We start from the raw sequence: 15,366 nt of genomic DNA on the forward strand, positions 1-15,366 counted from the left end.
AACTGCAGACACTGCTTATCCCTGAAAAGTAAGCACAGCAGAAGGTGAGGGGGAATCGGCAGTTTTCCCAATTTGTTTATACATTTGTTTGTTTGTTTGTTTGTTTAAATTTTGTTTCAAACACCAGGTACTACTTCTATAATTTTTTAAATCAAATTTTTCAAAACTGGGAAGGTGGGACTCAAAGACACATGCAAGGTACATGTGCCTTGAACAGCTTTTAAAATCACAGATAAGACACAAAAACGCTAGAGGAGGATTACCAACTTTTTACTTTGCTAGGTATTTTGTAAAAGACTTCTGACATAAAAACTAACATAAAATGACTAATTAAATATGAAACTTTAAGGCCTCTATCTTATATAAGCTTTTTAAGACAGAACAGAATATTTTTTAAGAGTTTGAGTATACACAGTGACTGAGGGAAAAATATTAAGTATCTACCGTACACCAAACGGTTCTCACATTTTAATTTGTCTCAATTTTGTGAGAGACCAAATAAGAGCCTCCCAAAGATGTCCATGTTCCAACCTCTGGAAACTCTAAATATGCACCTTGACATTAACTGGTTCCTGCAGTAACTCGACCACTTGAAGGACGCAAACAATGTCACCCGTGTCTCCATTTGTTCAAGTAGATTCATTCATTAACCTTTGCACAAATGTGGGGAGATCAATTATTCCGAATGGAAAGTTACAGTTTAATTGTAAATGGCTATTGTAATGATATCATCTTGCTATATAACGTGGGTGAAAACAGAAACAACATTTTTTTCTCTCTAATTTATTTTCCTCCAAGGCAGTTTCATATTCCTCTATTTCCCCTTTAAAATGGTAACTCAGTATTCCTTTCATAAAGATAATGATCAAGCAGTGGGATTTAATGCTAATGTACTACTTTTAATTAATGTTTTATTAGATGACTCTGTGGCCATTATCATCAACTTCAGTCAGCCAAGTATAGACTATTTCCTAGAACCAGATTAAACTGATTTTAGGTCAGCCAATTCACACAACACAACTATACTTAATTGAGTATAGTTATTATGATCAAGCAATTATTTATTGTTGTATTATTCGAAATCATCTGTTTAGAAAATAAATGTGCCAATCTGCTTTCATAATAAACTAACCTCAAGGCCTTGGGAAAGGTCAATTAAACTCTGTGACCCTTAGCAAACTCACTTGTAAAATGAAGATGTGTGAAACTAGTGGCCTCTTCCAATTTAACTAATATCTTGCACCAATTTTTGGAGTCGTAAAATAATACCGTCCCATTTATTGTTAGTATCCCTTTGGCCAAGCAGACTGGTGGTGGTATATCTAGTCTCCCACAAACTAAAAATAATAATGGGTGTTGATCACAGTATAAAAGTTGCCCAAACCACAACTATTTTCACTTTCTGTGACTCAAAATCTTAGAATCATCTATAGCCCTCCTCCCTTTTTCTCGTCCCCAGTAAGCCATCATTGGTGAAGTCTGACTGCTTCTATTAACAACCTTCCCCATACCTGATCCCTAACCAATCCCAGTTTGCCCAGAGGACTGGATCCATAAAGGACAGTCATGAGAGAAGCAGTGAAAACAGGTAGATAGGGTCCTTTTCCACCTCATCTCTCAATACTCTTCTTTATGCATCCAAAGCTCTGGCTAAACTGATTTACTCATTTTCTCCTCGAGCCACCCCACGATGATCCACCCTCTCTGTGTTCCACTGCATCACTAGAATTCCTCCTATTTCCACCACTCCCCTCCTGGCAGTCCTCATGGCACTCTCAGTTGTTTTAATCCTTCTCTCCAACCGTGCCAGCCACGCCATGGAAAAACCTTGTGGCAAGGAGGTGACTTATCCTTTTGTGCATCAGGAGAGCACTCCAACTCTCTTAACCCTCTTACTGCTTTTCTGGTCTTCACATACTTCACTGATTTATCAATAATTCCCCAAAATTATAGTTAGTGAATCAAACATCATTTCAACTAATTTTTATAGTTAGTGAACCAAACATCATTTCAACTAATTTTTTCAAAACTGCAGCTCAAAGGTTCAAATCTCACCATTTATACAAATCTTTTAAAACATTTTTTGGAAGTGTTTTAAAATTTTCTTTATAATGGTCCTGAATATTTCTATTACGTTCATTCAAAATTAGATTCGTGTGTTGCTCTTGTACATGGGGATTTTTTAATTACATTTTTTACAGAATTTCTACTTTCGTGGAATTAAAACTTTACTACTTGATTAAAGTTTTACAGATTTAAAAAAATAAGGAATTTGAAATAAAGAGATGACCTCTATTTCAGCTTAAACACATAATTCTTCAATAGGTCTTATTCCATCTCATCCGGTCCCATTACACTCTTCCATGGCTTTTTAGTTTTTAGAAGAGCTCAATGCAACTTACATTTTTTCCTTCCTAAACCTTAGCACAATTCAAATTAAGTCAGTATTTGCATCTCTCCTCTATCTAACCCATTAAGCTCCATGAGCAAGTTGATCTTGTTGCCCAGCACAGGGCTTGGCATGAACAAGTACCTGAACACTTGTTGAAATAATGAATGGTCAATATTCCATCATATGTTGTTTTCTTCTATTTCAGCGTATTTCTGTTTATAGTGATAAAATCTTGCTGTTATCCTTTCCAGATAATTATTGTTTTATTCTTCTCTTGGATTTAATATTTTACTTGCCAATTGTTTTTCTATTTTTTTCAAATTTAAAAAAAAATCAAAATTGGGAATAAAATTCTACAAATGTATCATCTAAAACAATGCGATAAACCTAATTAGAATTTCCGGACCTTTCTTTGCTTCCTAAAGTAGGTCTTTAGTCAAAAGGAGTTTAGTTAACTCTCTTTCGCAATCAAATTGTTTTGTGAGTTGTTTTTAATGTCCTTTATCAATACAATTCTCTTAAATGGGACAATTTGTTCCCATTTAAGGAAATATTTGTTCTTAAAATAATGAAACTGCATTAGGTAATCACCAAATCTCTAGCCCAGGGAAAAATCACTTAAGTTGTCAAAAATAAAAAAGAGAGAGAGCACTTTCTGAGTTCTAATTTCCAAACTGATTATTGGAATTTTAGGCTTCAACAGTTTTTTAAGGGATTATAGAGAAAATTCATCATAGCAACCTACTGGCTGCTTATGTGATGACTTGAGGCCAACATAAGCTATAGAAAGAGAACTGAATTTTAAGTAATTTTAAAGATCGGCACAGATTTCCTGTTTCTACTACCAAAAAAATTGAATCAGTAATCAAAAAACTCCCAACAAACAAAATTCCTGAACTGGGTGGCTTCACAGGTAAATTTTACCAAACATTCAAAGAATTAACATCTGTCCTTCCCAAACTATTCCAAAAAATTTAAGGGGAGGGAAAGCTCCCAAGCTCATTTTACAAGGCCACCCTGATTCCAAAACCAGACAAAAACATTGTTTAAAAAAAAAGAAAATAATTATAGGCCGATATTCCTGATGAACATAAATGCAAAAGTCCTCAACAAAATATTAGCAAGCTAAATTCGGCAATACATTAGGAAGATCATACACCATAATCAAGTGGGAGATATTCCTGGGATGAAAGGTTGGTTCAATATCTGCAAATCAATTAACGTCACATCACATCAACAAAATCAAAGGTAAAAATCATATGATCGTACAATAGATGCAGGAAAAGCATTTGACAAAATCCAGCCTCCATTTATGATAAAAACTCTCAGCAAAGTGGGAATAGAGGGAATATACCTCAACATAACAAAGGCTGTATATGACAAACCCACAGCCTACATCATACTCTATGGGGAAAAGCTAAAAGCATTCTCCTTAAGATCAGGAACAAGGCAAGGTTGCCCACCTTCACCATTTTTATTCAACATCCCTATTCGAAGTCCTAGCCACAGAAATCGGACATGAACAAGAAATAAAAGGCATCCAAATTGGAAAGGAGGAAGTAAAACAGTTATTATTTGCAGATGATATGATATTATATATACAACACCTGAAAAATTCCACCAGAATACTATTAGAACTGATGAATAAATATAGTAAAGTAGCAGGATATAAAATTAATATTCAGAAATCAGTTGCCTTTTTATACACCAATAATGAACTGTAAGAAAGAGAATTTAAAAAGATAATCCCATTTACAATTGCATCGAAAAAAAATACCTAGGAATAAATTTAACAAAGGAGGTAAAAGACCTGGACTTGGAAAACTATAAGACACTGAAGAAAGAAATTGAAAAAAATACAAATAAATGAAAGCATACACTGTGCTCAAAGATGGGAAGAATTCACATTGTTAAAATGTCCATACTACCCAAAGCAATCTACAAATTCAATACAATCCTTATCAAAATACCAATGGCATTTTTCACAGAACTAGAACAAATAATCCTAAAATGTATACAGAACCACAAAAGACGACAAATAGCCACGGCAATCTTGAGAAAGAAGAACAAAGCTGGAGGTATCATTTTACCTGATATCAAACTATACTACAAGGGCATAGTAATCAAAACAGCATGGTACTGCCATAAAAACAGACACACAGATCAATGGAACAGAATAGAGAGCCCAAAATAAATCCATGCCTACATGGTCACTTAATATATGACAAAGGAAGCAAGATTATACATTGGGGTGAAGAGAGTCTATTTGATAAATGGTGCTGGGAAATTTGGACAGGTTCATGCAAAAAATAAAATGAAAGTGAACCATCTTCTTAATCTATATACTTAAAGAATAAACTCAAAATGGATTAAAGGCTTAAATGTAAGACCCAAAACCATAAAACTCCTAGAAGAAAACATAGGCAGTAATTACCCTTACTAATATTTTTCTGATATATCTTCTCAAGCAAGTGAAACAAAAGAAAAAATAAACAAATGGGACTACATCAAACTAAAAAGTTTTTGCACAGCAAAGGAAACCATTAACTAAACAAAAAGACATCCTACTGAATGGGAGTAGATATTCGCCAACAATACATCTGATAAGAGGTTAATATCCAAAATTTATATTTAAAGAAAAAACCTCATACAGCTCAACACCAAAAAACCAAACAACCCAATTAAGAAATGGGCAGAGGACCTGAATAGACATTTCTCCAAAGAGGAGAAATACTATGGAAAACAGTATGGAGGTTCCTCAAAAAATAAAAAACAGAGCTATCTTATGACCCATCAATTCCACTCCTGGGTATTTATCCAAAGAAATCCAAAACACTAATATGAAAAAAATATATGCACCCCTATGTTTACTGCAGTTCTATTCACAATAGCCAACATATGGAAACAACCGGAATGCTCATCAATAGACAATTGGATAAAGAAATTGTGGTACATTTATACAATGGACTATTTACTCTGGCCATAAAAAAATGAAATATTACCATTTGTGACAACATATATGGACCTAGAGGGTATTATGCTAAGTGAAATAAGTCAGACTGACAAAGACAAATACCATATGATCTTACTTATATGTGGAATCTAAAGAACAAAATAAATGAACACACAAAACAGAAACAGACCCATAAATACAGAGAACAAACTGATGGTCATTAGATGGGAGGGGGTTTGAGGGGCTGGATGACAAAGGTGAAATGATTAAGAAACACTCATTGAGAGTTACAGGTGAGTCACGGGGATGTAAAGTACAGTATGGGGAATATAATCAATAGTATTGCAAACACTTTGTATGGTGTCAAATAGGTGGTAGATATATTGGGGGGATCATTTCATAAGTTAAATAAAAGTCTAACAACTACGCTGTACACCTGAAACTGATCTAAAATAATACTGAATGTCAATAATTTTAAAAAAACAGTCACGGGGATAAGTAGTGCAGCATGAGGAATACAGTCAATAATGTTCTAATAACTATATACAGTGTCGGGTGGGGTTAGACTTGTTGCGGTGATCACTCTGTGAGTTATGTAACTAATTACTACGTTGTTCCATACACCAGAAACTAAAAAAAGACAAAAGAATTGCAAATTGGTAGTTACAAAATAGTCACGGTACATAAAATACAACATAGAGAGTATAGTCAATAATGTCGCAACAATTATGTATAGCGCCAGGTCTAATTGGGGGGATCACTGAATAAATTATGTAAATGTCTAACCACTATGCTATACACCCGAAATTAATATGGAATAGTACTGAATGTCAACTGTAACTGAATAAAGGAAGGAATGTAGGAAGGAAGGAAGGAAGGAAGGAAGGAAGGAAGGAAGGAAGGAAGGAAGGAAGGAAGGAAGGAAGGAAGGAAGGGAGGAAGGAAAGAGGGAGGGAGGGATGGAGGGAGGGAAGGAAAGGAGGGAAGGAAGGGAGGAAAGGAGGGAGGCAGGCAGGCTAAAACTGCCTGAAGTTCAGCTCTTCTCCAGACAGCAATGGGAAAACAAGCTGCTGTGCTGCCTTCAAGTTGAAGACAATATTATGGAGAGGACACAGAGAAGTCTAATTCATGGTGATGTGATAAATGATAACAGGGGAAGATCAGGGTATTATGGGAATGCTTAGATGGGAACTCAGTCTTGGACATCAGAAAAGGCTCCCAGAGGACTTGATATTTAAAATGTAAGAAATAGAACTAGTCAGTGTTACTGAGGAAATTTATTGATATCCATTTGTTCTATCTCATTCAAGTTCAGGCTGCCAGACTTTGCTTTTAGCCATGCCATCATAAATTCACAGGCACAAACTGAGAGCTACACAGATTTTATTCACTTTTTTCACACCTCACTAACCCTATTTAATTTCATTGTTCTGGGTTCTGCATAAACCATAGGCCTAATCCATCACTCTTTTAGGGCCTAAAAATCCTCAAGTAAGAAATATATTGTCCTTTTTACTGTCCTTTGTGGGAATATTCCTGATTATATATGGTCTTATTACTCCACACTCCATGCAGAAAGAACCATGGGACAAAAAGCTGAGAAAACACTGTCACAGAAGAAAACAAAATCCTCTCTCAAAACCACAAATGGTAGATTTAGCTATATACTCGGAAGACAAGCCTGTGCTAAAATAACTACAATCCACTATTCTAGTGCTGTTTTGTTTTGTTCCAGCTTTACTAATCCCAGATAACTGGCACATAACTTTCCAAAATTATCCTCAAGCTTTACCTAATTTAGTCTTACATTTTTATCTCGTGGGAATATGGTTACAACATAGGCTGGTCCCAAAAAATACACTCTGTCCTTTCAATCTCCTTCCCGCTACCACATGTGTGATCCCTACTTCTAAGTACTCTCAGCATTCATATTTTCCACTGTGTGTGTGTGTATGTGTGAAACCCAAAACTCCTACAAAAATAAAAAGTGGATGGAATAGAGTTGTTTTTCATTAAAAGTTGAGAAACTTGAGCACACATAGTAAGATCAGTGCTGCTCGGTTCTCTCCAAGATGGGACTCAGTGACGTCATTGCAGTGGGCCTGTCATCTCTACCGCAGAGTGATTTCTGGAAGAGATTCCAGGTGATAGCCTGAGGCCCAAGGAGTTCTTCTAGGCCTCCTGTCATCTCATTCTACAACTCAGAGATGGCATGTAGGTCCTGGGTACCTGAACACTGCATTCCAGGCCTGGTTCTCTATCAGAAGCCCATCCAGAATACAGAGCCAACGCAGGAATATGGGGCCCTGCCCAAGGCAAACCTGTCTGCAAGAATCGTAATGTAGGGAGTACCTGTGGGAATATTTTACTATCTCCCTAGAAGCTATAAAACAGGTTCTCGGGCTCACTACTTAACACTTCTGTTGATACATACCCTTGAAGTCCTTAGCCAGTCCGTTTTAAGCCTCGATTTTTAAAAAGTGTTTATTATCTGACTCGGTTTATTCTCATTAACAAGATTTCTCAACCTAAGAGAATTTATGGGCCTCTGGGTATTTTTCACAAATTATGTGTGTATGTACTAGATACATTTTTTTTCTCCCTAGCAAGGGGTTGATAGTTCCCCAGAGTCTCAAAAGAGTCAGTACACTACACTGAGAAACACTAACATACTCGTAGTGACATCTGTTCTTTTCTGTGTGGATTTTTTTACTTAAGGTAAATATGCATTACCCAAAACAAAAACACCAATGCAATGCAATCAGGTAAAACCAGGATACTTATCTCTAAAAAGGTTCTTCTACCCTTTTTGTAGTTGCAAAATAGTCTATGGACCCAATGCAGAAGCCACTTGGGCAGCCCTACTGGATGCAGTGATAAAATGGAGTATACTTGGAAGAGATAGTCTTTTCTTTACATTTGTTAGTTCTCATTCTCAGTAAATTAAACTGTATATTCAGCAAATTAGAGGGCTAAGTAATATAAATTTATGTAGGAATCACAAAATCCTAGAACTTGAAAATAGGAAAACCAGGATGGGAGCCCAGATTAAACCTCTCTCCCAAAATAACATAAAATTATGACTTCTCAAAGCAATGAAAATTCTGTGGCCAGTTGAAATTCTGTGTACTTATTAAAATGACAAGTGAAAGAGCATTTTCTGAACATTTGGCTTAGAAGTTTGAGTTTTCAAAATGTAGCCCTACACCACCAAATTTTTATTCTGGAAGTTCTTGTATTTCAAGACAGTTACATTCATCATGTATGAGAAATTTAATTTTTGGCTCCCAGGCAGTTGGCTTGTCCCTTGACATTAATATGGGTGGCAAATGCAAGGTCACCCTTAGCCCAATGCTTACTGAGGAATTCAAAAGAAAAGTCAGAAACAAGTTATTTCTCAGTAAACAAATCCTCAAAGGACTTAGCAACTCTAGTCAGTCAGCTCAGCATTTGTGGGCACTCATATGTGCTCACACATACCCCCCCCCCCAAATCACAATACATCAAACAGCACACATTTTTTTTTTTTTTGCCTTCTCTTTTTTATTTATCTTCCCATTTCACTCATGATTTCCTTACCATTACTGACTATCGCCTTTCTTCAGAGATTTAGTCATGTATTTCCCTACAAACTGTGTCCTTTCATGGGCCCAAATCCCTGTATTTCCATGACTGTCCAGATCATGAAGCCTCAAACCTTAGAAAACTGAGAAACCTAAAAGCACACTTGCATATATAAAGCCCATGAGGGAAGTCCAAAAACTGTACTGAAAATTCTCCAAACTTTAAAAAGTATAATAATTTCAAAGAAAAGTTTATTATAAGAAAGTATCAGGTATGATTGAGTCTTAACACTGATCACTAATCTAAGGAGTTTTCATACATTATTTCAATTTAAATTCCACAATTACCCTAAGGCCTCATTATATTGATGGGGAAACTAAGACTCAAAGAGGGGAAACCATGCCCACTATCATACAGTTAAATACTAGTAAATCATACAAGATAGATAAGACAAGCTACCCCAAATTCGAACCTAAAACAAAACAAAACAAAAAACACCTCAAAATATTAAGAAAATAAAAACCAATTTAAATTTTAATGGGCAAATTTAACAAACAAATGTTAAAAAACAGGGACACAGAGAACTGATTGGTAGAGTTTCCCTTTCATATTATGGATGACAAGAATCTCCCAGCAAAATCTGAGGCCCAATTACATATGAACCTTATTTGTCCTTCCCTATCTTGACTGCTTACTGTAATTTATCATTTTAATGTCCCTGGGCTTATCACAAACCTTATAATTCAAATCCTTTGATATTCAGAAGTCTTTGAATGAATAAAATTGAGGAGATAAGTAAAGAACAAGAAGATATTTCCAGTTTCTCAATTAATAGTCATCATGCTACCACTTGTAACTTGGCCTCATCACAAAGGATTATATAATCAGATTCAAGCAATACTGCAAACAGCTATATTTTTAAACCTTGGTCAAGTCTTTGATTTTAGATACAGTGACACCTGAAAATAATTAAAAAAGATTTACTATACTCTTGCAAAAACAACCTAGTTTATGCAATAGCACCGTTGCCACGTGAAAATGCCTGACAAAAAGTTGTCAAGACTAAATTTCCCTGCCCAGTTGACTCTGATAATCAAATAATTTTCGGATTCAAAATATGAACAAGAAATGGAATTTCTGCAAGGAAGAGTCAAAGAAACATTGTGTCACACAGCATATGTACAGGAATCAAACATTAGGGATAATACTTGAAGTAGGAATGATTAAAAAGATTTCACAGATTTCTAGAGAAAAATAAAAACTCAGATTGGTACCCCTTCCCAACCTGAGATTTTAAATTACAGAATTTTTTTAAGAACAGTAAATAAGATACTATTTACATAATACTGCCTGGTGATTGCAAAATAAACAAAATAATTTATTTTATTTAAAATAAAATCAGTTATAGCAATCACTGTATCTGATAAACATGAGCTTTTCTACTTGCTGTTCTTTATTAAGAGGCCAAGACAAAAAAGAAAATCATTATTTTTGAGAACTAAAGTATTTTTCTACTTGTAAGTACACAAAACTATAGACAATTTAAAGGTTTGACATAGACCAATACAAAATTATATTGTCAAATAATAGATAAATTCAAAAAGTTGAAATAGTCTAGCAATTTTACTATATTTGACCAAATTATAAATATCAGTTATTATCCTGCGGTTTTGATACTGAACCAGAACTTTCATATGTTTCAGTATGAAAAAACATCTTTCAGTGCTGAGCCCAGGAATAAAATCTGGGATTCCATCAAGATCATTCCTCCTGCAACACAATGGCAAAGCTTTTGTGTGACACAGCAATAGACCCAACTTTCCTGCCAATATCACGTTCCTTTATCTTTGGCAGTTGTATGAATGAAATCAGCCCACTTTTGTAAATCTATTAATTCTTAAAAAATAAACCAAGGGGAAAAGAGTAGCAAGCCAATTAAAGCGAAACTTTAGTTTTCGTGGTTCTATAATTTTAAAAAGGGAATTGATAAAAAAGTAATTGATGAGAGTGATAGCTCAAAAACTGGAAATGACTAGATTGCCCTGCATACAGTTAATTAATGAGCGTGGGTCCTCTCAACATAACTCTGCCTCCCATCTCTGCCTCCCTCATAGCTCATCTTCTGCAAATGAGTGCTTTATATTGTGGAGGCCCCCAAGTCCAAAATATAATAGCTTTCTTCATTTTGCTATAATTTGTGTAATACCAATGAAGTTCAAGTTTTGGGCTACACCTAACAAACTGGAAAAACTGAGAAATTCCAGTCTTTTAAAGTTTATCAGCATATAGGTTCATGTGTAACACGTTTTTAATGTTTAAGCACAATTTATTTTGTAAATTTGCATCTACTATTTGAATTCTTTAACTTAATATAAGTATTATACGTATATGTATCATTACAAATGATCAGTAATAGCAGGAGATATATTTTGAGTTCTTTTCAAAGAAAAGAAATATTTCACCTCACTTACCAAATATTGCTGGCACTGATTGCTAAGCTTTCCTAATGACAGGCAATTTCTTGAAAAGAACATCAAAATCAATCCCATTCCAAAATATACCATTTGTAGAGATAAGAAATAAAGTTTGAATAGTAACTTTGAATTTATATTAACACTAATTTTATTCATCAGACACAAATCCCTGACTGAATTAAAAAGGAGCCACTTACATAACCAGGTAAAACTGAATGAGCAAAAGAAAATTGCTCATAAATGGGCAATATGCTAATTAGCCTTCTGTACCGCTTTAATTAATTTAAAAGAATCATTAGCTAAATCAACTATGTAAACTATAATTTCACAGTATTTGAGAACGTATAAAAAACTTTTGTTTATCTAAGATATTTTAAAACTTTCCTATCATCAGTTGGATAAACTGGTTTTTCTAAATCCCATAAAAACAAACTGTAACCCATATTCTGTTCAATTATTATAAATATTGAATTAAGGAGGTTTAATTTAATAAGATTCTACTATATTGCAGTATTAACTAAGTCAGATATTACAGTTAAGAGGCCTACTTTAATTTTAAAATATGGCCTTAACCATTTGTGGTATGTTGTCTTCAAAATCCTTTATTTTTCAATTTTCTATATGGACATTTAATAGAACATGCCACTGACTCTGCGGATGGATTATACTACTATCCTTTATCTGAACTGCACAGAACTAGTCAACGGATCAAATAATTAAGAGATTCTACAATTTGAGGCAGCAGCTTCAGAAATCCTTTATAGAAAGATAGCACATCAATTCCTTACACTATGTCAAAATTCTCACTATGCTATAGTCTGACAATCTCTTGTCAAATTCATACACAATAAATTTCAGTTAAAAATACATAACTTACTTTAAATACATTCTCCTTAACAGCTTTTATTTTAAAAAAACACCTCCTGCCTCCAAATACAGTTAGTGCTTCTGACTAACCTATTTTCTTCCCAGTACTCTCATTTTTATCTTATTTCCTCCCCATTAAAGTGAGCACATTGTATTTTGGTTTCTTTTCTTCCTACTCATTGTTCAGATCAGAATTTTAATAATCTTTAAAGCAATGCTGTTCAAAGAAAACAGGCTAGCTGAAGCTAGAGAAAATTCCTTAAGTTCAGTGTTTTTCAAAGTGAGATCATTTTTCTAGACCGATTTATTAAAAATCCATGCAAAGCAAACACCACAACTGGTAAACAGCTACAGAAAATTGGAAAAAAAGCCATTAAAAACACTTCATTACACACCTTCTCTGTGAAGCCCTTTGTTTCCACTGAAAACCATACTGGAATCTTTGTGTAAAAGAAGTTGCCTTCTGGCTGTCAATTGCTATACAGTCAGTAACTGAGGGATCCAGATGTCTGCAGTGGTTAAAACAAATGTTCAGTGGTGGGTGCTGATTCCGCTTCCCTCCGTGTAAGGTTTTTCACAAAGGCAGCAGAGTAAGAGCGCACATAGCAACAGCACTCACAGCTGATTGGACGGAGTGTGCTCAGCCGCCCTGCTTGCTGGGTCCACTACGGCTTCCTGTCTACTTGGCAGCACTATTCTGTTGTTGTCTTTGCTCCTCTCACCAACTCAGCTGTGTTTAGGCAACTTGAAAGTAAAGAACAGTAGAGCGATAATGAGAGTATTCTAGCATGAGCCCCTAGCATGTGTGCCTCTCGGTGCTTTAAAAAAAAAAAAAGAAATTCATAAGGCAAACATTTTTGTCAGTGTTTTATATAAAACTGAGGACAAAGAGGGTGGTGCAGAGAATCAATTTATTATTTCGCATTTCAAGTAAATCAGGTACTGTCAAATGAAACCCCCTGAAAACACAGAAATATACATTTTACAACAATTAGAATGAAGCACCAACATTCATCTACGTAGAACTATGAACTACTTCACAATAAACTTCACAAATTCCTACAAAAGCACAAACAGTTAATTAAAATGGGTGAGGGCCTAAAACAGTCCCCCCACAAATTTATGCAATGCCTTCTAAGAAGGCAAGAAAAACTGAGGTTAACAGATTGATTAGAAAGATTTAAAAAGGAAAAATATTCAGCTACTTAGAAACTGACAACAACAAACGATTTAACTAGGTATTTGCATTAAAATCTCTTCTTACATAAAACAGCAATGACATTTAGCCTGGAATCATTTCTTTTCTCTATCATAAAATTACCTGAAGATACAAAGGCATAGGAGATTTGTTTCAGGTTTCAACTACTGAGCTCCAATACACTAGTTAGCACTATCCACAAACTTTAAAAACAACAACAAAAATCCCTCCCCAACTTACAAAGATGTTTGGGGGAGTCAATGCAGGCAGTAGGAGATAAACAGATATGAAGGATCAGGAAAAAACCCTCATTTAGGAAATACTTTTCCAGGACATCACATAAACTAGGGTAGTGTTTTTTAAACTTTTCAAGCAATGGAACCATTTTTACTTGCAGTTTTCCAATAAAATGCATTATTAGTGGTGGTCTTGGATTTTTATACAGGGGAGGTCTGTGGGTGTAGGCAGAGGCTGCAGCAGAAGCACACTGTTTATTACTCAGATCTTTGTTTATGTGGAGTGTCTTTGGGGTAGGGAGCAGAGGCTGATGGAAATGTTGGCTCTATTAAAGCACCCCATGAGCACCACAAGGCTATTTTTAAATGAGAGGCCACCAACAACACTGCAGTTTCCTATCAGCCCCAGAATCCACAAGATTCCTACCCCTCTAAAGGCTCTTAGGATCCCTGGAGTTCTACAATATACAAATAAGAGTACACAGTCTAAACCTGTAAGAGTTAAATCTCATTATTACCGTAACGTAAAGAAAGAATCTGATCGCTGGCTCCACAATTAGCCAGAGGGACAGCTGCTAAGCCCTCTGAGAAGTAACATGAAGGAAGATGTGGTTGGGAACACAGTAAGCCTGTGAGGTAAGGGACTCAGTAGAATGGCCTAGTAGACAGAATAAGGATTTTGGAGTTAGGCCAACCAGCCTGGATTCAGAACATGAACCTGCCATTTACAAACAGTAAGATCCTACCTAGAAAAATTACTGAATCACTCTGAGCTTCAGTTTTCTTATCTATAAAATAGTTAATTCACAGGGCTACTGTGAAGGCTAAATAAAGGGTGCTCTCTGTCAGCCACACTGGACTTCTGCTTACTAAGGACCCTTAAACATCTTCAAAACTTAGAGTCTTTGCAAATACCATTCCTCTTCCACTAGGAGTGGTCTTCCACAACCCCCTCGCGATTGATGTCTCGGCTTAAATTTCTCTTCTCCAGGGCAGTTTTCCTGACCCAAGACTAGTCTCAGGCTCTCTGTACTTTCTTCTTAGTACTTAGCTCATAGAATGTTAAATAATTATTTGCAAAATGACTGGTTTAATAACATTTCTTCCACCACACTGCAAGTGCTTTAAAGGGAGGTACTATGTTTGTCTACATTATTGCATACCTAGCACCATGCCAGTTTTACCTATATATACTATTTGATATCAACCATGGGAGGTAAATAGAACAAGTATCATTATTTGCACTTGTTAAGTAAGAAAATCAGCTCTAAAAGTCTGTTTACTCAAGTGATACAATTGGAAGTCAAAGGAAATAAATTTTTTAAAATTTTTGGATAAATAACTTTAAAATTCAAAATTAACCTCTTCCTATGTCTTTCCAAAAAGGATAATATATAATCCCTAAATTGTTTGGGGATATTTCCTTTCAGTTTTAATCCTTAAACTTTTTAGTTAAAGCCTAACGATAGCCTATATTTATAACCTAAAACTATTTGTTAACATCATATACAAAGAGAACTTACAGAAAAAAATATTCAATTTAGTCAGAAACGTAATCATAAGTGAATAAAATGCACTCCAAGAGATGTGCTTCTACCTTCAAAAAAGCAAAATCCAATGAAGAGATTTATTTAGTGAAATGCTTCTTTTGTGCTGCCAGTTTGCCAATAAATTTCAAAAAG

General features: G+C 35.1%; 1 protein-coding gene across 15 annotated transcripts in view; it reads right to left on the reverse strand.

Moving 5' to 3' along the window:
* The window catches only part of ATOSA (atos homolog A), an 84,092-nt gene that overhangs the window by 47,737 nt on the left and 20,989 nt on the right, over window positions 1-15,366 (reverse strand). For 4 of the 15 annotated variants that reach the window (XR_013993277.1, XR_013993278.1, XM_081047287.1 and 1 more), the window contains exon 1: window positions 12,646-12,994. The exons of the other annotated variants lie outside the window; for them this stretch is intronic. Coding sequence is in view for 2 of the 4 variants with exons in the window: in XM_081047287.1 (XP_080903413.1) it covers window positions 12,646-12,682 (37 nt within the window). In the remaining 2 variants the exon portion in view is untranslated. Of the gene's footprint in view, window positions 1-12,645; window positions 12,995-15,366 lie in introns of those variants that run through there. 15 annotated transcript variants of the gene reach the window in all.

Source organism: Rhinolophus hipposideros (assembly GCF_964194185.1).
Source record: "Rhinolophus hipposideros genome assembly, chromosome: 5".
Lineage (NCBI taxonomy): Eukaryota > Metazoa > Chordata > Mammalia > Chiroptera > Rhinolophidae > Rhinolophus > Rhinolophus hipposideros.